Here is a 21,250-nt window from a genome sequence, read left to right as displayed (position 1 = left end):
GGCCCGCCCCTTGTGCAGCTTCCGGGGCCTACGTTTAAAGAAAACCCTACTGGGTGGCTTAGCGCCCTAGAGAGAGGTGCCGCCCTACGACCTTTGCCCCCGGCCCGGGTGTCCAGCTCCTCGAATCTTTTCCACAGCCCAAAATGGCGGCAGAGGTGGATTTTGGGGATTTAGAGCTTTTCGAGGCGTTTGACCACCCAGAGGAGTCGCTCCCAAAGCCCGTTCATACGCGCTTCAAGGACGGCGACGGCGACGAGGAGGACGAGAACGGGGTTGGCGACGCGGGGCCGCGGGAACGGCTCCGGCAGTGCGAGGAAACCATCGAGCAGCTCCGCGCCGAGAATATCCTTCCCGCCCGCTGGGCCCCGCCCGGGCGCGTGGTGGGTACCGTGCCCCCCTGGGCGCGGGCAGAAATTCCGCGGGGGCCGGAACTCGGGTAAATTTGTCTCGCCCCCCACGGCGGGCTGAGAAGCGGGGGTTCGGGTTGCGTAAGCTGCCCCGGGGGCCTCGGCGCCGACCTCTCGGCGACCCGCATCCGGACTCGTTTCTCCAGTCACCCAGGCTGGGGCCGGTTTTTAGGATCATTTCAGATTCGTGCAACTGTTCGTTTGTAGACTTTTTGGAGTCATCCGCTTTCGGTTTTTTTGCAGCCCAGTTAAAGTTACTGCGGTCCTGTTACAGTTGTGTATTGGGAGATATCGGGTAATTAGACTTTGGCGTAGACCTGATTTATTTTTCATTAATTTATTTGTGTGTGTGTGTGCCTGTGCAGAGCTAGTGGTCCCAAGATGTAGAGTTTGGGGGCCTTGAGGAGTCGAGGGGTGCAAAGCGACATGGTTAATGGCTTGAGTAAGATTGGGGACTCGTTTTAAAGTTCCACTTTGAAATAGCTTCCGAAGTGAAGGTGCATTGCAAACCTTTAGGGAAAACGCGCCAAATGTTTTCATTTGGCTTTATTTACCATGATGACAGCCTTTCTAGCAAGATTTGTTAGTATGTTTATTTACAACCTTAGGGGTTTTTTTTAAGAAACTATATATATATATAGATAATTTTGGTTCGGTTGCTTTTTTTTTTTTCCTTTTAGAATTTTAAAGATCCCTAAAAGCGGTTGATAAATTACCTGTTAAGGTTTCAAAGTCTGATTTTTTTTTCATGATGCCTTTTCCTTAAATATGTTACTATGAAAAATTTCAAAATACACAAGTCGTTAACAGTTTGTTACGCCGCATTTACTTTTTCGCATATCAGGATGCTTTTGCCTTGGAACATTTTCTTGTGTGACTGTTTAGCTTTGGAGGGGACACTTGTTTGAATAACGTTTTTGGTCCAGCCAGTTAGTCTCTTCTGAACCACGGGGCCTGGTGTCTTTGAAATGTCTATGTTGGAAGGAATGAAAACTGTATTTGAATTTTTAGGTCCAAATGCCTAACCCTGCAACAAAACAGAAGCTCAGTGAGTGTGTCTGTCATCTTCAAAATAGTTGCGTGTCTTTTAACCGTATAACATTCTGTTTCCAAAAGTGAGAGTTAGTTGTTGGATTTTATGACCTTTATGAATGTTTAATGAGGGCTTATACTCCTTAACACGTAATAACATCAAGAACTTAAAAGAAAATTGAACATTCTGACTCGACCAAGGTATGAGATTTTGAAATTACACCATAGTAGTCTTTTTTATCCTGATGTTAATATCTAATCATAGTTTCTCTATAAAAAGGGTATTTAGGATTTTTGTATCATTTTTATTTGTTCAGCCTACTTAAAAGAAATCAGAGTAATGATCTTTTTTTTTTTTTTTTTAACTTACGGGGTAACACTTTGAAATTCTCATAACTGCATTAAACTGACTTACTGGGTGAAAATATTTGTGAAACAATTCAGAAAATTTTGACTTAACGTTCAGAACAGGCACATTGTCAACCCAGCTGTCTATTCAACAAATATTTCTGGGAAATTAGAATTAAAATTACAGTATTAATCTAAAATATTAGTGAAAGTACAAATATTTTCAAGCTTTCAGAATTTTGGGCTGGCTGATGCGTGGTACCTGCTGGAGTAACTAACTGGCTTCCCTGGTGACTAGAAGTTTAAAATTTTAGAATTTAGATGCCTTTCAGAATAACTTCCCCGTGCCCTACCTTTATTTGTCTATGCAAGCACACTTTATGGATTTAAACTAATTTTTGGTTATTAACTATTGACTGTAACTACGATTCCTCAAAAATCATAAATTTTTATATATTAAAATATACTTTAGATAAGCACATTTTCCAATAGAGTTGATTATTTAAACATTAAGCATTTTAAAGTGGATTATAATCAGCCGTGTTCAAATGACTATGTTGTCGTGGGTTATGCCAATTTATAAAAAGCATTAAAATAATGAAAAAGGAATTTATTTTTAGAATTAGTGCCCTCCATAGTGTCTGATAAAGCATTCTACAGAAAACCAAGGAAGAAAAAGAAATAAAATTATTTAGGGAAAATTTGTACCCCAAGTCTCTTGGTTTGGAACCATTGTGATCAGAAGTTTCTCTGTTTACCCAATTAACATTGCATTTGTTTGTTTTTTACTTTATATTATGAGAAATTTAAAGATCGTGAAAAGAATAATTAATACCCATTTTTGATCACTTACATTCCCAGTGACTATTTTGCCATATTTTTTTCTAATCCCATGTATCTTTTTTTAAAAAAATACTTTTTCGTGCATTACCACACCACCATCATCATACCTCATAGTTGTCATGACGTCCTTGATAACATTCCCATCCCAGTACCTACTCACATTTCCCCAACTGAATGTCTTTATAGCTGATTGTTCAAGCTGGCCTCCAACCCAAGACAGTTACATGGGGTTTTGAAAACAGGATGTATCTTTTATAAACTGAAGTTTGCTCAAGTTGCAACAACTTTATATTTTAAATTTATTTCTCTACTTGATGAGAACAATTCCAAATACAGACGGATGTATTTCATACACTGTCCAGGTAGAGAAATATGAGGCAGGTGAGGAGGAATCGGAGATTCAGCTGGTCCCAGGTTCCCGACGGGATATATTGCAGTTTTCCAGGTTGCTTTTTTTGTTGTTTTGTTTTCCAGTATTTGAAAGTGAAATCCAGAACAGTATGCTTTTTACATCTCAACTTTAGAATCTTGGACTTGAGATGTTTAGTGCAATGTGCTTTGCCCTCCAAAAATAACCTATCCATTTATTTATAAAGTGTGTATTTTTCCTATATAGTTCTAAGGCAGTGGTCGGCAAACTGCAGTTCTGTTGACTAATGAGTTTGCCTACCACTGACCTAGACTCTGGATTCCAATAATTACAGGCTGTTGTTGTTCCTTGTGATTAAGCCCCTATCCAGTGGTCGGCAAACTCATTAGTCATCAGAGCGGAAAACTGCAGCTCACGAGCCACAGTTTGCCGACCACTGTTCTAAGGCAAATTCACTCTGATTCTTTTAGAAATACATTCTTGTAACCTGCTGGTTTACCCATTCTTTCCCTCCCCTCCGCCCCTCCCCAATTTACAAAGAAACAGCCATCAGGTAAAGAAACTTTTACTTTGAAAACTGAAAGGTTAACTGTGGTTTTTAATTTTTTGTGATATATTTTAAAGACATGTTATGTAAGGGATACCTCTGTGTGAAATTGTTAAAGTAGGTAAAGTGGTAAAACAGATTTTTCCTGAGAAAACTGTGTTCCTGGTCTTATACGTATTATCTTTGGTACTTGAGAATTATATAGGTCATGTGTTTATATGTATGTATGCAAGTTTTGCTTTAACTCCTCTAAGAATATGTTTTAACTTCTGTTTTAGTGGAATATTGGTGAACAACACTAAGTTAGATGGACCTTTATTACAGATTCTATTTATGAACAATGTTATTTCAAAGTAAGTCATTTTCCCTTTTCTAAATATAATGAATTCATGTGCTTATGAAACAATGTCTTCTATAAGAATGCTGTTTTCATTTGTACTTCCTTATTCTTTTACTTAAAATTTATGGAATCCTGATGAAGAGCAAGAACATTAGAGTCATGTAAACTTGAATTTGAATCTGGTTTCTTTCTTTCTACATATCTGAACCTGGGCAGATCACTGGCCCTCTCTGCATACCAGTTTCCTCACTGGAAAACAGGATATTAATAGTGATATCCTAGGTAGCTAAGTGAGCACCTGTAAGAATCCAGTAGCCTCTAATTAAAAAAAAACACACTACCACCGCTACAATAATGTTAGCCATTTATCTTCCCACGTCAGGTAACAGTCTTCCCTGTTGGCTATCTTCAAAGCTTCCCCACATTATATATATATTTATTTAATATATTTTTATTGATTTCAGAAGGGAAGGGAGAGAGAAAAGAAACATCAATGATGAGAATCACTGATCGGCTGGTTCATAGATCGATGCTCAGCTACTGAACCACACCGACCAGGCATGATATATTTTTTAATATCAAAACTAGCCCTTGGCAGAAGGTCTTTCAGCATGCTTGAGTCTAGTATGACTGCATTCCTGTAGTGCTTGCTGGTGCACTGAATGGTTTGAGGCCCTTCCTCAAAGATTGGTTCTAGACATTTCAGACAGTTGCGTGCCCCCTCCCATGTCACTTAATCACATTCTCTTATGTGCTGGGTAAAGTGAAGAAGGTCAAGAGAACCATACATCAAGTGGTGCCTGTGGGGCAGGTCTGTTACCTTCTTTGTCTCAGCAGAAGAGGAACCTGAGGGTCTGAGGGGAGGGGAAGCTGGATGGTGAGTGTAGCAGCAGCCAGATGTCGGCACAGTTGGGCTCTAACACCGTTGTCACCTTCAGATTAGAATCAGCATCTACTCTAGCTTGCGGCAGTCTAACTTACGCACCACCCACCTGCAAAAATCTTAGAATGTCAGAGCCAGAGAGGCTTGACAGATCCTCGAATCTGAAGAGGAAGTTGGCTGCCCAACCGCAGCCTAAGCTGGGCTCCTTCGGGACCTCCTGCATGAGACTGAAGAAGTTTGATAAATGTGGTTCTTGAACTGGAATGCAGAGAAAGTAGACCTCAGTAGTTTTTCTGGCATTGCATTTTTGTTTTGTTTTTCAAGTTTAATATTTATGCATTGTATTTCCTTATGTGTGCATAGAGAATCTCTGGGAGGAGGATGTGGAAGAACCGAATGCATAGGTTGACTGTGGCAGAAATAGATGGCTGACAGGGTGGGAAGGAGGCTTTTCATTGTGTAACCCTTTTACTTCTTTTGGATATGGAACTACTTGCATGTATTATGTATGTAGAAGTTAAATACATGAAACTTATTTCAAAGTCCATTTATTCTTAGCACAGATAAGCCAAGCACTGTGTTGGGTTATCATAATTGTTTTGTTAATTTGGCACCAACTATAGATCCTGAGTGTTACCGAGTCAATGATTTGATAAACCTGAAACACAAAGTAACAAAAATGACACATGGCATAATCTTGACTTCAGTCTGTTCCTTGTTTTACTCTGTCTGAGTTCTGACCATTTTGTGCTCTTATGCAGGCAATATCATCAAGAAATAGAGGAATTTGTATCAAATTTAGTAAAAAGATTTGAGGAACAGCAGAAAAATGATGTGGAAAAGACTTCCTTTAATCTTTTGCCCCAGGTATTTCAAACTTAAGAGACTTTAAGATTAGTAGGTTATGCTTTTCACTGCTAATTATTCTGCCACCAGGATCCTCTTAAATCAAAACCAAAATGGTTAAGATTGTTCCCCTCCGGTCTTCCACCTGGCTTCTTTCTCTGTGGGCCGCCCGGCAGCCAGGGGCTTTCTTTTGGATCCTGGATCCTTTTCTTTTGGGAGTCAGATTCAGACCTGACTGTATGAAAAGTTGAAGGCTTCTCTTTCGTTTTCTAACTTGGACATGGGGATTTGTGTAGAAAACTAAGTTTAGGCTCCTCCAAAATCTGTATTTCTTATGTTTATAAAATGCAGATTCTTTTTCCCTAAAGCCAACATGTGTTGTCCTTTCTCCCCCCCCCACACACACCTGTTAAAATAAATAGCATGCCCAAATAAATTTGAGACATTTTACTATGTGTGAATATTAGAGCATGAATTTATGTTTAAAAGATCAGAATTATGTTTACTGGGACTTTTTAAAATTAGAAATTAAGATAAATAGTCTCTCAAATAAGGATCTTTAGCTGTCTATCCTGTGAAGTTAGAGAACAGAGTGTTCTGATTAATTAAATTTTAAAATCACCTTTAGTTTTCACCTATATACAATTTTTTAAATATATATTTTTATTGTTTCAGAGAAGAAGGGAGAGGGAGAGCGAGATAGAAACATCAATGATAGGAGAATCATTGATCAGCTGCCTCCTTCACCCCCGCTACTGGGGATCGAGCCCACAATCCAGGCGTGTGCCCTGACCGGGAATTGAACCGTGAGCTCCTAGTTCACTCAACCACTGAGCCACACCAACCGGGCTATATACAGTTTTTGAAGATTCAAGAAATGGGAAATACAGTTAACAATAAGAAAACACTAAATTAATGTTTTGATTCAAGGTACACTTTAGAATTTTTTGGTGGCTTGCGGTCAGTGAAGGTGATAGTAGTATTGACTAGTAATATAAAATATTTTAATCTTTCTGGTTATCTGATTTCAGGATAAACGAAAATCTGCCTTATCAGTTCAAATGTTGAAAGTTCCATAATATTTAAGTCATAGTGTATGTTAATGCTTCAGAAGACAGTTTGTATAATTTTTTAAATTTTCCTACTTGTGAAATTTTTCATGAGCATTCCTACCTAGCTTTACTTAACTCACCCTAATTATGACAACAGTGAATTCAAATTTTTATATACTACAACGGTATGTATTAGAAAATAAAGTGGGTGTGTCCAAATTGCTAATATTTGAGTTTTGAAGTTGAAACTTGGTTACCGTTTGTAATGTGTGTTTTTCTTTGTGTCAGCCATCCAGTGTTATGCTAGAAGAGGACCATAAAGTAGAAGAATCCTGTACCATTAAAAACAACAAGGAAGCTTTTAGTGTAAGTTTGGACATTTTAGCTTTAAAATTCTGCAGATACATGTTTTCTATCCTCTGTCAGGTGGGCAGCATTTAAATGATAACGTGGATAGTCGCATGTCATCAAATGATCACGCATTCTTTCATTAAATGTTATAAACAACCATGTGGACTTCAACCTTTAAATACTATAGTTTGCTTTTTAATGACTATTTTATTGTGACCTGGGGGCACAGTAAACATTGCCTGGAGGACTTGATTCATCCTTTCCAACCTCTGTTTATTTTCAAGAACTTGGAGGAAGGTATAGAAAACATGCTGTTGAACTTACAAATGGTTGAAGCTGAGAAGGGTACATAGTTAATATCATAGGCCTTTTTAGTACCTGTGCAGAATTGAACAATGTCAATGCGATGCACTGGTGTGATTTTTTTTTTTTTTTTTTGCAACTTACAATTTTTTTAAGATGATGATGTAATCCTGGGTTCTCTGAGAGTAAGACTAGTTTTCATGTTTATGAAGTACTGTGCCCCATTGATCAACCACAGCTTTAAAAACATGGGGCTGCTGGGATGATGAAGAGCCCACACATCTCATTGAAAAGATTTACAAGGGAGGTCACATCTCTGCAAATGCAGTGAAGGCTGTTATTTGCAAAGGTGTCATTTTAGATCATCCTATGCAGTGCCAAGTGGCAGAACTCGGCCCAGTGATTGGATTGAGAACAAAGGCACATTTCAACTCAGCGTTTAGTACGTAGGAATTTCTACCAGGCCTGTGAAAAACAAAGTGGTTTGTCTCGTTTTTTAAAAAAGCAAATTCCATGGTACTGGAGTCAAAGACTGAGATGCTGTCGGGCACTTCAAAGAAAGATTTCTGAATTTGAACCAGATTACTTTTCATTTCTCTTCTAAACTGAGATTTTGGGATTTAGTGGCACCTGCCTGAAAAATGGGAATTGTACACATTTGTTAATTTGATTCTTTATTTTATTTTTAATATATTTTTGTTGATTTCAGAGAGAAAGAGAGAGGGAGAGAGAGATAGAAACATCAATGATGACAATCATTGATGGTCTGCCTCTTGCACGCCCCCTACTAGGGATCTAGCCCACAATCTGGATATGTGCCCTGACTGGGAATTGAACCATGACCTCCTGGTTCACAGGTTGACGCTCAACCACTGAGCCATGCCGGCTGTGCTAATTTTGTTCTTTAATAAATACTAATAAATATTTACTAAATGCTCCTTTGAACTATGGACTGTTGTAGGTTTCAGGGACATAGTAATAAGATTTTTAAAAAGGCAAAGTCCTTGCCCTCCTTGAATTATATTATAGTGGGGAAAGCAGTGCTCTGAAGGAAAATAAAGCAGGCTAAGGAGTTAGTATCTGAGGGGTATTTGGTTTATATCGTGAGTACTTAGTGACAACCTCTCTGAACCAAGATGTGAGTAATTTGAGGGAGTGAGCCTTACTGCAGTTTGAGAGAGGAGAGTTCCAGGCAGGAGAAGGAAGTGGAAAGCCCCAGGGCAGAAGCAAGCATACATTGCCCTCTATACATAGCCAGTCCTGTCTATTCTAAGCTCATATAGATGGTCCTCCTAAGGATGCTGTCATTCATCTCATTTTACAGATGAGGAAACAGATATGGGAACTAAGTAACTTGCCAGTAGCCCCTTAGCTAGGAAGTGGTGAAGTCAGGCTTCTAACCCATGCCTCTGGCTCCACAGCAGATGATCTGGATCCTTACATTGCCTTCCAGGCCACGGTGAGGACTTCAAATTTTACTCTGAGTGAGATGAGAAGCCGTTGGAGGGTTTTAAGTAGAAATGGGATGTGATATAACTTGAATTTTTAAAAGAACTGGCTCTTAGTGGAAAAGTCTGTAGCTGGTTGCATATGGAAGCTGGAAACCAGTTAGGATGTTAATGCACTCATCACAGGTGAGATGAAATGACAGCTTAGACCAAGATGATGATGGTGGCGATAAGAAGTGGTTTCTAACCTGGAGATGCTTTGAAAGTAGAACTGATCAAATATTTTGATGAACTGGATGTAGAATATGAGAAAGATGGTAGTCGTAATGACTCCAGCTTTTGTCCTCAGCAACTGGAAGAACGTTGCTGCCTTTTCTGTGATGGGAAAGGCTGGAGGGAGGAGCAGGTATAGAGAGGATAGGGTTCTAGTGCGGTTTTAAGTAGGTGAGTTTGAGAAGCCTCTTACATGTCCAGTAAGAGCTGTCAAGTTGGCACTGGCATATACAAGGTTGGAGTCTAGGAGCAGTCAGACGACATTGGGGGTTACCAGCATTTAAATTATATTTCATACCACGGGTCTGGAATCACATAGAGGGGGACTAAGGGCTGAGCCTTACAGAATGTGGAGAGATGGTTTATAGGAGAATGTTCTTATTCTTAGAAGGCCCATACTAAATTATGTAGGGGTGAAGTATGAAAATTGGAAACTAGGAAGTTATTGTACTCATCTGAGGCGAGATAAAATAATGGCTTACACTGTGATGATAGAGGTGGTGTCTTATTTTGTTTAAACAGCTCAATGAAAAGTAAATCTGAAAAAAAAAGTGTGTGTGTGTGTCTGTGTGTGTGTATGAGAGAGAGAGAGAAGATGTGCATACTAAAATGTCAATTAACAATTGTTAAATCTAGATGGAGGGTACATGGGTGTTCATTATACTGTTTCTTCAACTTTTCTGTATGAGATTTTTCCCAAAAAATGGAGGGAAAAGAAAAGACTGGGAGGAAAGGAAATGGAATCAATAAATATAGACAACTTTTCTGAGGGTCTTGTTGTAAGGGAAACAGAGAAATGGGGAATTGGAAGGAAAAGTGAGAGTTGTGGGCAAGTTTTTATTTTTTAAGTCTGGAGAGGGTACAGCTGATAGTAATGACCCAAAGAGGAAATGCTCAATAATCGTGGAGGCATAGGGAAATATAATCATGTAGCTTTCACTTACACATCAAAAGCTGGCTCCTTTAACTAGGGAGTTGATTATTTCTAATAACTTCTTCCAAAATTGTTAAAACAATTAATCATAGTTTTACATTATTCAATGTCTTCTTTTTCCTGCTTCAATAGCAATATTTTTTGACTTGTTTTCTGCAGGTTGTAGGAAGTGTCCTGTATTTTACTAATTTTTGCCTTGATAAATTGGGGCAACCGCTACTAAATGAAAACCCTCAGCTTACCGAAGGATGGGAAATACCCAAGTATCCTACATAGTGAATGAAGATCTTTTATTCATCTTGCCATTAAGTTCACCTTTTAAAAGTTTTACCAAATTTTGCAGACAATGATAACCATTCCTTAATAGAATTCACTAAAGGTACCAGCAAGTCTTCAGCCACATTGTTTCTCTAGAAGGGCAAGAAATACAAGTAAAGGCCAAAAGGTTTGTGTGGGGAGTTGTTTTTGTTTTGTTTTCTGCTTTTTAAAAAAAAAAAAATCATAAGCTCCTTTAACTTGAAAAGTTAATATTCTTTATTGCTGGCTTACTGTAAATAAATTACAGATTAAACTATAATTTTAATATAGAGACCTGTATTAAATGTTTAAATTGACCTTCTGTTGATTGGAATTCATTGGTTCATGCCTAGTGTGTCTGGGTGGGTGGAAAGGTTTAAATTGTTGCTGTCGCTGTGATTGCTGCCTTAAAACCATCTGCCCCTTTCCATGTGGCCTAAAGGAATGTGATCTGTTTGCCTCGGTGCTTTTGGTACGAACCATTGGCAAAACTCAGAGGTAACAGATCAATGGGGAGCATCCAGTTGTTGGTTAAAGTGCTGTTGTTTAAATCACCAAGTACGGGAGCTGAAAGTGTACCCATTGCAGATTTTAGTAATCTGTGATCAGTGCACTTTCTAATCTCTGGTACACTTGGCTGTCATCTAGGATTTTATTGATTTGCTTGTATAGTTTCACTTACATTGTGGAAATCTTTGTTTTTTGACCAAATAGGCCAAGGCCTCACTGTTTCAATTGTGGTTCCGAAGAACATCAAATGAAAGATTGCTCAATGGTAAAGTTTTTACCCATAAAAAAAAATATCTTTGAACCAGAGCTTTCTAGTGTTTTCAACATATTTATGGCATTGTGTGATATGAAGAAACTTCCTCTGTTAATTTCCTGTGGTCTTTGAATTTGAAAAACTTAACTTCTAAGGCATTAGATTGTTTTAAAACTTGATTACAGTGCTCTGTATTGAAATGAATGGAAGGTTATGAGTTAATTTTTAGACTATATTTTTAAAACTTGATTTTATGTTTTGGTAATACTGAAGTAATAAAACATTAAAGTGACTGCTTCTCTTTCTGGCTTATTTTTCTAAAATATCCAGCCTCTTTTATATTTGTTCCTTATACATTAAAAACTGAAATAATCTGCTTGACCTAAGCAAAGTGCTCATATTTATTTAATTTCTGAAATATTTCTCAAGTGCTTGATACCATTCTTTTCAAATGCGTTACAATTCAGCCTCGCAATGCTGCTCGAATAAGCGAAAAGAGAAAAGAGTACTTGGATGCCTGTGGTGAAGCAAACAATCAGAACTTTCAGCAGCGGTACCATGCAGATGAAGTCGAAGAAAGGTTTGGAAGATTCAAGCCAGGAGTTATTAGGTACCTGTTGTCAGTTTCCCATAGAATGCCATTTCTATTTCCCCAGTATTTGAGACATTGTGTATTTAGGGTAATTATCATGATGTAAGTTTTCTGTAGCAAGGCTCTAGATAATATACATCAAGTCATCTGATAATGTTCATTGAAATCTTAACTACAGGGTGTCTCCCCAAAATGTATACATACACTTTGAATAATTACAAAGGTGGTGTTTATTAAAATACATTTCATTTTCAAAATATAATAGAATCTACAGACGTTATGTGTATACATATTTTGGGGACACCTTGTATATATTTGATAGGCACCATGCCACATCCTGTGTAATGTAAGAATTATTTTAAAACATTGGAATAGTGTGTGTTTTCATCCAAACAAGAAAGTATTTCGTCTTCCTTTTTTCTTTATACTTAGTGAGGAACTTCAGGATGCACTTGGTGTGACAGATAAGAGCCTGCCACCTTTTATATATCGAATGCGCCAGCTAGGATACCCACCAGGATGGCTCAAAGAGGCTGAACTGGAGAATTCAGGGCTTGCACTCTATGATGGAAAAGGTAATATCAGGTTAGATAAGTCAACTTCGGTGTCATCTATTTTTTTTTAATTAAGGGATCAATAAAATGTGATAGGAATGGCTGTCTTCTTTAGTGTGTGCTGAGTTAACAACAACAAAAAATAACATGATGGCATTTTCTTTGTTTTGCAAAGAAGGAACTAAAACCTCACTGAGAATTATCAGATGGTTATCTAGACCTGTTCAATGACTGTCTAGGCCAGAGTACCAACTCTCCAGCTAGTGCCCCTAAGTTCTTGCCTTTCTCAGAATGGTAACAGATATACCCACCAATGCCAGGAGATCTATAAAAGTTAGAATATATAGGGCCTCTTATAATCTAGAATTCCTCTCTTAGATATCTACTCTAAAAATATTCACACTTGTGCATAGGGGACATGGGTGTGTATATATTTTTGCATTGAACATGATAGTAAAAAATTAAAAACAACATGAAGGCCCTACAGGAGAATGGCCAAATAAACCCTGGTAGATCTGGGCTGTGGAATCCCTACAATATTTAGAGTGGAATAAACCTGTATGAGCTGACATGGCAAAATCTCTGTGCAATGCCAAAGTGGAAAGCAAGTTTCTAGATTACTTACACGCTGCGACGTCATTGATTTCATGTTGTGAAAAGAAAGAAATCCACGTGGAAGAAACAACTCTATGTTTTCTCTAAGGATTTATTTATGTAAAATATTTTTAAAAGATCTTGACCAAGAACCATCTAGATTTTAGGGTTTAGCCCCATAGATGCCTTCCCCGACCACCTCATTCAGCACTGTCCTCCAGTTTTTCTCACCGTGCCCTGTGTGTGTTCTTCAGACCCTGTCACTGTTTATATTTATTTCTGTTTTACTTGAGTGGTATATATTTTCCCAACTAGATGGTAAGGCTTACAATTGCTAGAACCATATCCATTGTATTCAGTATATCCCCAACATGTGGCACAGTGCCTGCCTGGCACATGGTAGCTAGTAAATAAATCTTTTTTTTATAAAATGAGAATGTCTGAACCGATATACAGCAAACATAACAGTGCTTATCCATAACTGAGACAGGAAAAAGGATGGGATACAGATTTCAGTTTTATCTCTAATGCTCTAAATATTTTTAAATGAAAATGTTTCTATATATTAGGCAATTAAAAATAAAAATATTTTTAGAAAATTTACCACGCCTCCCCCTTCTCAAATAATACCAAAGAGGTATTTAGCACAGTCCTTTTAATAAATCTTCAGGTCATGCTAATATTCAAACTCTTTTCTTTTTTAGCTTATTTGTTTGGATAGGGATTCTTTGGACAAAAGGTTGTGGATAATTCAGTCTGTTAAATCTCTTTATTTTTATTTTTTTAAATATATATTATTGACTTTTAGAAAGAGAGGAAGGGAGAGAGATAGAGAAATAGAAACATCAATGACTGAGAAACATCATCGATCAGCTGCCTCCTGCATGCCCCACACAGGGGATCAAGCCCGCATCCTGGCATGTGGCCAGACCAGGAATCGAACCAGTGGCCTCTTGGTTCGACGCTCAGCCTCTGAGCTACACCAGGCTATTTTTTATTTTTTAAAATCCTCACCTGAGGATATTTTTTTATTGATATTAGAGAGAGAGAGGAAAGGAAATGGAGGGGAAAACAGAAACATCAAGAGGCCAGACCAGACCAGGGATCAACCCTGAAACCCAGGCCTGTGCCCTGACGAGGGAAATTGAACCAGCAACCTCTTGGTACACAGGACAACTGAGCCACTCCAGCCAGGTGCAACGTATACTTTTAAGCAACCCATAGAAGAACCAGATTTGCCAAGATATTAAATATTTTATCAAAGTAACGTGCACGTTGTTGAACAGTTCTGACCTAGTTGTTCAGACATACAGTGATTAAAGTCCTTCTCAGAATAATGCTCTTGCCATGAAGGTAAGCACCCTCCAGGTCTGCTTTTGGTCTGGAGAGAGATTTACATTGGCATCTAGCAATATTAACCCTTTTGATGGTCTAATAGATGCTGCTGATGGGGAAACAGAATCTGGAGAAGTACAACACAATCAAAATGTCACTTATGATCTCTCAAAATTGGTAAACTATCCAGGTTTTAATATATCTACTCCCAAAGGAATTCCAGATGTAAGTATATTGTTTCTTTATTCTTGTGAGCTGTGTAATTGTTCAAAATGTTAGCTTTATTTAGCAATTACTGTTACATAAAGAAGTAAATGTGTTTAACTTTTTAATTTTCTTTATGTTGACCAGAATCTTAAGTGAAATCTTACATACCTTAAAAAAAACAGATGTGTGGGTTTTTTTCAAAGTAAAATTTTTCATCTTATATGAGAATGATTTCTACACTTACTCTTTTCCAACTCTTATGTTTCAAAATTCAACAATTAACTCTTGTGATGGTGATGGTAGCAGCAGTACTTTAATTTAAAAAATGCATGGGCTAGATTAAGGGCTGAATTGCCTGGCACAAGCCATCAGAGCCTCTGAAAGTAGATCCAAGACCCGGCCCACATGGGAATCCCCTTGGGGTCTCGTAGGAAATGCACATTCTGAGTCCCTCCGCTAGACCTAATGGACTCAGTCCCTGGAATCTACAGGTTTGACTAGAGCCCAGAGTGATTCTTAGTAACAGTCACTGTTGAATGTGCTATTGGTGAGGAGAGAGAAACGTGGGACCTTAAAGATGAGTAATCAGTTTTGAAAGGGAAAGAACAGAATATAGGAAATAGCACAAGTAAATGTGTCAGGAGGAATGAGCAGTCGGGAGAGGGTGGAGCCTGCCAGGCCGGATAAGAGCCCTTGTTGGTACTGCTTATAACTTCTACCTGTAGTAAGCAGGACATTTTGGGGCCAATTGGTTTTGTCAAGTAGCTCTTAGTATTTAGTCCTGACTGTTCTGTAGGCAGAGTTGAGGTTTTTTTCCTTCATTGCACCATTATTTTCAGTAATTCCCCAAAAAAGGAAAAGTCACATATGAAGCAGAAATGTAATTGGATACCTCCACTTTACCTCCTTTGAACAAAAATCTCAAAGCATGGCGTTTTTCTAGGTACACGCTTATTTCTTCCTTCTCTTCTCATCGTTAGGAATGGAGGATGTTTGGTTCTATACCAATGCAGGCCTGTCAGCAGAAGGACGTGTTTGCCAGTTACCTTACTTCAAACTTCCAGGCGGTAAAGAGACTTTCAGAGTCTTCTATAAAAACGTATTGCATGTGTCTGTGGGATTCTGTAATGCATTAGCATCTTATTGCCTTGCTTGCTTTGATTAAGAGCTCTTGCTGTTTTCTGGTGAATCAAAAGGAAAAGGTAGCTGCATTCGCCAGTTACATGGACTTGGTACCAGACTGGTTTTCTGCATCATGTTTAAGTGAAGGGATGGGTGGAGTTTCATTCTTTGTCTGCCCGCTGTAACTGGTTTGGTTCCTTCGTTAGCCGAGTGTGAGGTCTGGCTCCAAAAGGTCTTCGTCTCGGTCCAGCCCTTGTAGTCCAAAGAAGCAGAAGGGGAGCAGCTCAGGCTCCCCCGCGGACATGGAGCTCGATTCGGGTAGGTTTCACCTCATCTTGTGATTTTATTGAGAAGGTAGAACAAATTCGTATGCTCCTGAGTTCCATAAGAAAGAAGAAGCTCTTTATGAGCACCAACTAAATAGTAAATCTTCTATTTTGTTCTTGGAGATCCGAGCATCACCACTGTCAGTAGTAAAAGCAGGGTTGGAAGACATACTTGGTCTGAGGGATGCATGGGCCAGCATGCTGGGCTCCTGCATTAGGCAGACCTAGGTCTCTCATCACCCCACCCCAGCAGTCCTGCATCTGGCCTGGCCCCTTGGATGGAGCAGTGCTCGGAGACCAGCGGCGGTAACTTGGTCCAAGGAAGTAGGCAGAGCCGAGCCAAGCTTCCCCAGTTATTCTTCCCAACTGTGTTGTGTGGTTTTTTTGTTTTGTTTCTGATTTTTATTGAATTAATTGAAGTGACGAACAGAACGGCCTGAAATAACGTAGTGACTATGACAGTCTGCGGGAAAGGGTGGACCCCGGAGAGCCAAGGACCTGGGTGCGGCAGAAGGAAAGGAGGACTCTCAGATGACCAGCAGGGTTCAGTTTTGGAGTCTTTAACCAGATACTACTTGTGCTGCCATTAGCGAGAATAGCCAATAGGAGAAGAGTCCAGATTTTAGAAAAAGATCCTTTGTTTTGCACCGGTTGGATCTGCTGTGTGTGGGGAACAGCCAGCTGGTGATGACCAGCGACCAGTTAGCTATATGAACCCACCAGTCAGGCAAATAGAGACACAGAATTAGGAATAAGCTCGAGGGTGGTCCTGCCTTGTCTGCCCACCTTTGTCTCCCCTGCCTTCCACACACTCAGCAGTCCAGCCAGCCTACATTTCCAGCCAAGTGTTCTGCATTCTCCCGCGAATTCCATCTTCAGCTGCAGGAGACAACCTAGAAATTACTCTGTATCTCCATGCTGTTGTTCATAGTGTCTAGCTCTAAAACGATGTAACAGCATGAAAACATTTGCAAGGGGTTGGTTAACGTTTCTGGCTGGAACGTCCCGTAGCTTCTCCTGCAGGTGTCCCTGTTTCAGGTGGCTTGAGGATGGGGTAAAGGTCATGTATGAGTAGCCACAGGGTTTTCCCCTCAAGCCAGTTATTTTTGGCCATTGAATCTCTGACTATCCCTGAGTTCAAGTAATACATGTTACTACAGCCCAGTGCTCTGACAACTGAAAGTTTCTTACCTTTCTCATTGCAGATGCGGAGGCCCTGCATGGATCTCCGAGTGGGAATGCTACTCAGTTTCAGCCACCATTGCCCCCTGACACTCCTCCACTACCACGGGGAACTTCGCCCACCTTCATTCCTCCGCTCCCCAAGGGCACCCCACCACTGACTCCCAGTGACTCACCACAGACCAGGACAGCACCTGCGCCTACGGAGGAGGACACACTGACTCTGGAAGAACTCGAAGAGCAGCAGAGGCGGATATGGGCGGCCCTGGAGCAGGCTGAGAGCATAAACAGCGATTCTGACATTCCCGTTGACACACCTTTAACTGGAAATTCGGTTGCCTCTTCCCCTTGTCCAAATGAGCTAGAGCCTCCTGTCCCAGAGGGAAAACCATCTGAAAAGCAGGTGCCAGATGAGCCTGAGCCTGAGCAGCAGGACACGTGTGCAAAGAAATCGGAAGTTGAACATCCAGAGAGTCCAGAGTCCGAGGCGACATTGCTTTGTCGGCAGGACAAGGAAGGGTCTGCCCAGGGAGGCTCCGAAGGTGCGCCTCTCGATAGCGGCAGTGTGGTATCGAACTGTGACATCAGGAACGGAGGCAGCCAGAAGCTCCTGTCCCTGGACACCAGTCCTTCAACAGCCACTAAAACTCACAGTCCTATCCCTGACATGAGCAAGTTCGCGACTGGAATAACGCCATTCGAATTTGAGAATATGGCAGAATCGACTGGAATGTACCTCAGGATAAGAAACTTGTTAAAGAACTCACCCCGAAACCAGCAGAAAAACAAGAAGAGTTCTGAGTAACTGCTTGACACAGCACCAAGACCTAGTTCATGATGTACACCTTTGTGTCCTGTCACTAGTACTAAGTGGACAGATGAGCCGTCTTCCTATTTGTCACTCCCATGTTTAAAAATCTGTCTGAGGCTTATTTGTGGCTTAAAGTCAAGCCTGTTTTAATGAATGGAAAGATCGGGCTCACTGGTTTACTGTATTTTATTCTCGCTACTAAAAACATGGGGGGAAATGTAAGTATAGAGGTTTAGAGGTAGTTTGTTAAGGTTTATACTATTTTTGGGTTGTGAGTGTCTGTCCAGAGTGATGGTTTTTATCGTCTTTTTGTACATTGTTTTCCCTTTCTACATTTTGCTAATTATCTTGTATATAAGTTTAATAGATCACTTTTTTAAAGAAAAAATTCTAACCATTTTAAATTCACATTTCAACTTCGACAACCAAATGAGAAAAATCAGGGATGAGCAGCTTTATCCCACTTGGGGTATTTTTGTAAGTGATTTACATACATCAATTTTAATGACCCTTTTATTTTTTTGTAACTTCATTCTTCATATAAGCTTGCGATACAGGTCTGATTGATCATCTTTGTGTACAAAGGTTTAATAAATTAGTTTTCATATACATAATCTAAGACTTTGAATACAAAAAAGTGATTCACAGTTAAATTAGTAAGTAAAACCCTGTAAATTTGGAAGTAAATTATGTGGTTGCAAAAATTAGTAGAACTATAAATGGAAGAAAAAGCAAAGGATACAAGAAATCGGCAAATTTGGGTGTTTTCAGTGGATTTTATCCTTAAATATAGAGGCAGCAGAATCTTAATCATTTTGAAAATAATGGAGGGCAGCTAGCCTTTGTACCAAAAAAAAAAATTCTGGACTTGAACCCCAGGATAATTAATAGTTAAAAATAGAAAGTAGAGCCCTAGTCGGTTTGGCTAAGTGGATAGATTGTCAGCCTGCGGACTGAAGGGTCCCGGGTTCGATTCCGGTCAAGGGTACATGCCCAGGTTGCGGGCTCGATCCCCAGTGGGGGCGTGCAGGAGGCAGCCAATCAGTGATTCATCATTGATGTTTCTATCTCTCCTCCCTTCTTCTCTGAAATCAATAAAGAAATATATATATTTTTTAAATCGAAACTAGACATAAAAAATTGCTTTTAATTAGGTCTATAAGAGCTGAAACAATGGGTGTCCCCCCCCCCTTTTTTTAATTTATTGATTTTAGAGAGAGAAATATCAAATTGTTGTTTCAGTTATTTACACAGTCATTGATTGCTTCTTGTATGTCCCCTAACCGGGGTCCAAGCTTGCAACCTTGGCATATAGAGACAACACTCTAATCAACTGAGCTACCCCGCCAGGGTCTGAATCTTTTTCTTAGGAGGTTTTTGTCTTTATGTGCAATGCTATTACATCTTTATAGTCAAATTCATGAAAATAAACATTTAAGTGATCTTGAACGATTAGTCTCAGGTAGTACAGGGTGGAGCAAAAGTAGATTTAGAGTTGTTTATATGAAAAATAATCCAATAATTAATAAATAATAATACAAGAATAAACTCACATGTAATGTAAACCTACTTATACCTCACCTGGTATTATCCTGCTCTTAGGCCAGCAGAGGGAGCAAAATAGAACCATTCTGGATTTAGTTTTCATTTTAAGAACTTCAGTCATCCAGTTGTTCTATAAACAGTAAATGAAGGGAAATTATATATGAAAGGGGAAAATTTATTTTCAAGGCCCTCACAGAACATGCTAGAAATTGAATAAAATGTTAAATACTTCGGGCTTTTTTCTCTGAGTTGAAGTACATAAAAGTAACCTCTTTTATGATCTTTCTTAGTATTTCTATCGGATAAGTATATTGTCACCACATTGTGTATGTAACATAAGGGAACTTCAGGGGCATAGAGGTAAAGGACTCGTCAACATCCAAGCAGCGGTGATTGAGAGGCCAGTCTTCAACCAGAGATTTGCCTGTTCCCTAAAGCAGCAGTCGCCAACCTTTCGGACCTCACGGACCAGCAGTGGTCCATGGACCACCGGTTGGTGACCACTGCCCTAAATCACAGAAGTGGTTGTTTAAATGTCCCTTTAAAAAAAAAAAAGTTTTGCCCGGCCGTCATGGCTCTGCTTGAGCGTCAACCTGTGAACCAGGAGGTCATGGTTTGATTCCCAGTCAGGGCATATGCCCAGGTTGTGGGCTCTGTCCCCAGTAGGGGGCGTGCAGGAGGCAGCCAATCAATGATTCTCATCACTGATGTTTCTAGCTCTCCTGCTCTCTTTCTCTATGAAATCAATAAAAATATATTTTTTTAAAAGTTTTGATTTTAGCACTAACCCGTTTGGTTCAGTGGATAGAGTGTCGACCTGCAGACTGAAGGGTCCCAGGTTCAATTCCAGTCAAGGGCATGTACCTTGGTTGCAGGCACACCTCCAGTGGGGGGTTGGCAGGAGGCGGCTGATAGATGTTTCCCTCTCATCGATGTTTCTAACTCTCTTCCCTCTCCCTTCCTCTCTGTAAAAAATCAATAAAATATATATATTTTTTAAAAAGTTTTGATTTTAGAAGGAAGGGAGAGAGAAACATCGATCAGCTGCCTCCCGCACCCCCCCACCAAGGATCAAGCCAGGGCATATGTCCTGACTGGCAACTGAGCTACACCAACCAGAGCTGAATGTCCCTTTAAGTATTGTATTAGCAGAATCTTCTTTGAACACCAGAGATATCTAACAGTTATCTTCTTAGCATATGCCACAGATGAAATGTTAAGGTATGTTTGTGATTTACACCATTTACGCAATCACCGTATTAGGTATGTTTTGTTAACTTCATTTTTTTACAGGAAATGCCTAAGACACACAGCTGGTAAATAACCTAGTGAATCTAAGTCTAGATCGCTCTGATCCCCACATCCATGCTCTTACAACCATTGTCCTGCCTCCTTGTTAAAAGCCCTGGTTTCTCCAAAAACGGCCTCTAATTCTTGATTTACTCAATTACGTATTGAAGCAGTGATAGAATCTGCTTTTTTTTTTTCAAAATACTTCTCTTGATTTCAGAGAAGAAGGGAGAGGGTGAGAGAGAAACAACGATGAAAGAGAATCATTGCCTCCTGCATGCCCCCTACTGAGGATCGAGCCCAAAACCCAGGCACCTGCCCTTGGCTAGAATTGAACCTGGGACCCTTCAGTCCGAAGGCCGACACTCTTATCCACTGAGCCAAACCAGCCAGGGCTAGAATCTGCTTTAAGGAGTTTATACACTAGAGGGAGAAAATGATGAATGGTTCCTTCTTAGTTCTGAGATTAAGTGGCCATGTGAGGAGGTAAGGTACCGGGTTATTTGGGGTGGTGGGAGAAGCCCCTAGGGAGGACTGGCTTCAAATTCACAGGGCCATGGGTTTAAGTTCATCTGGGAGGTATTTGAAGACTCCTGGAAAGGGAGAGCCTTTGAGCTAATCCGTAAAGGGTACGTAAGAGGATTCCCTTAGACAA

At 39.8% G+C, this 21,250-nt stretch overlaps 1 protein-coding gene across 1 annotated transcript; it reads left to right on the top strand.

The window, feature by feature from the left end:
* ZCCHC8 (zinc finger CCHC-type containing 8) lies at positions 1-19,535 on the top strand. Its single transcript, XM_080650079.1, has 14 exons — positions 1-342; positions 1,598-1,640; positions 3,826-3,900; positions 5,532-5,637; positions 6,957-7,034; positions 10,137-10,240; positions 10,357-10,422; positions 10,989-11,049; positions 11,505-11,647; positions 12,062-12,204; positions 14,216-14,337; positions 15,300-15,386; positions 15,648-15,759; positions 16,973-19,535. The coding sequence occupies exons 1-14, from the start codon at positions 144-146 to the stop codon at positions 17,752-17,754; spliced, it is 2,121 nt and encodes a 706-aa protein (XP_080506205.1). The 5' UTR covers positions 1-143; the 3' UTR covers positions 17,755-19,535.
* The last annotated feature ends 1,715 nt before the right edge of the window (positions 19,536-21,250 follow it).

This window comes from Plecotus auritus (genome assembly GCF_963455305.1).
Source record: "Plecotus auritus genome assembly, chromosome: 13".
Lineage (NCBI taxonomy): Eukaryota > Metazoa > Chordata > Mammalia > Chiroptera > Vespertilionidae > Plecotus > Plecotus auritus.
Note: the sequence above shows the minus strand (reverse complement) of the source record. Positions and strands in the feature narration are given on the sequence as shown.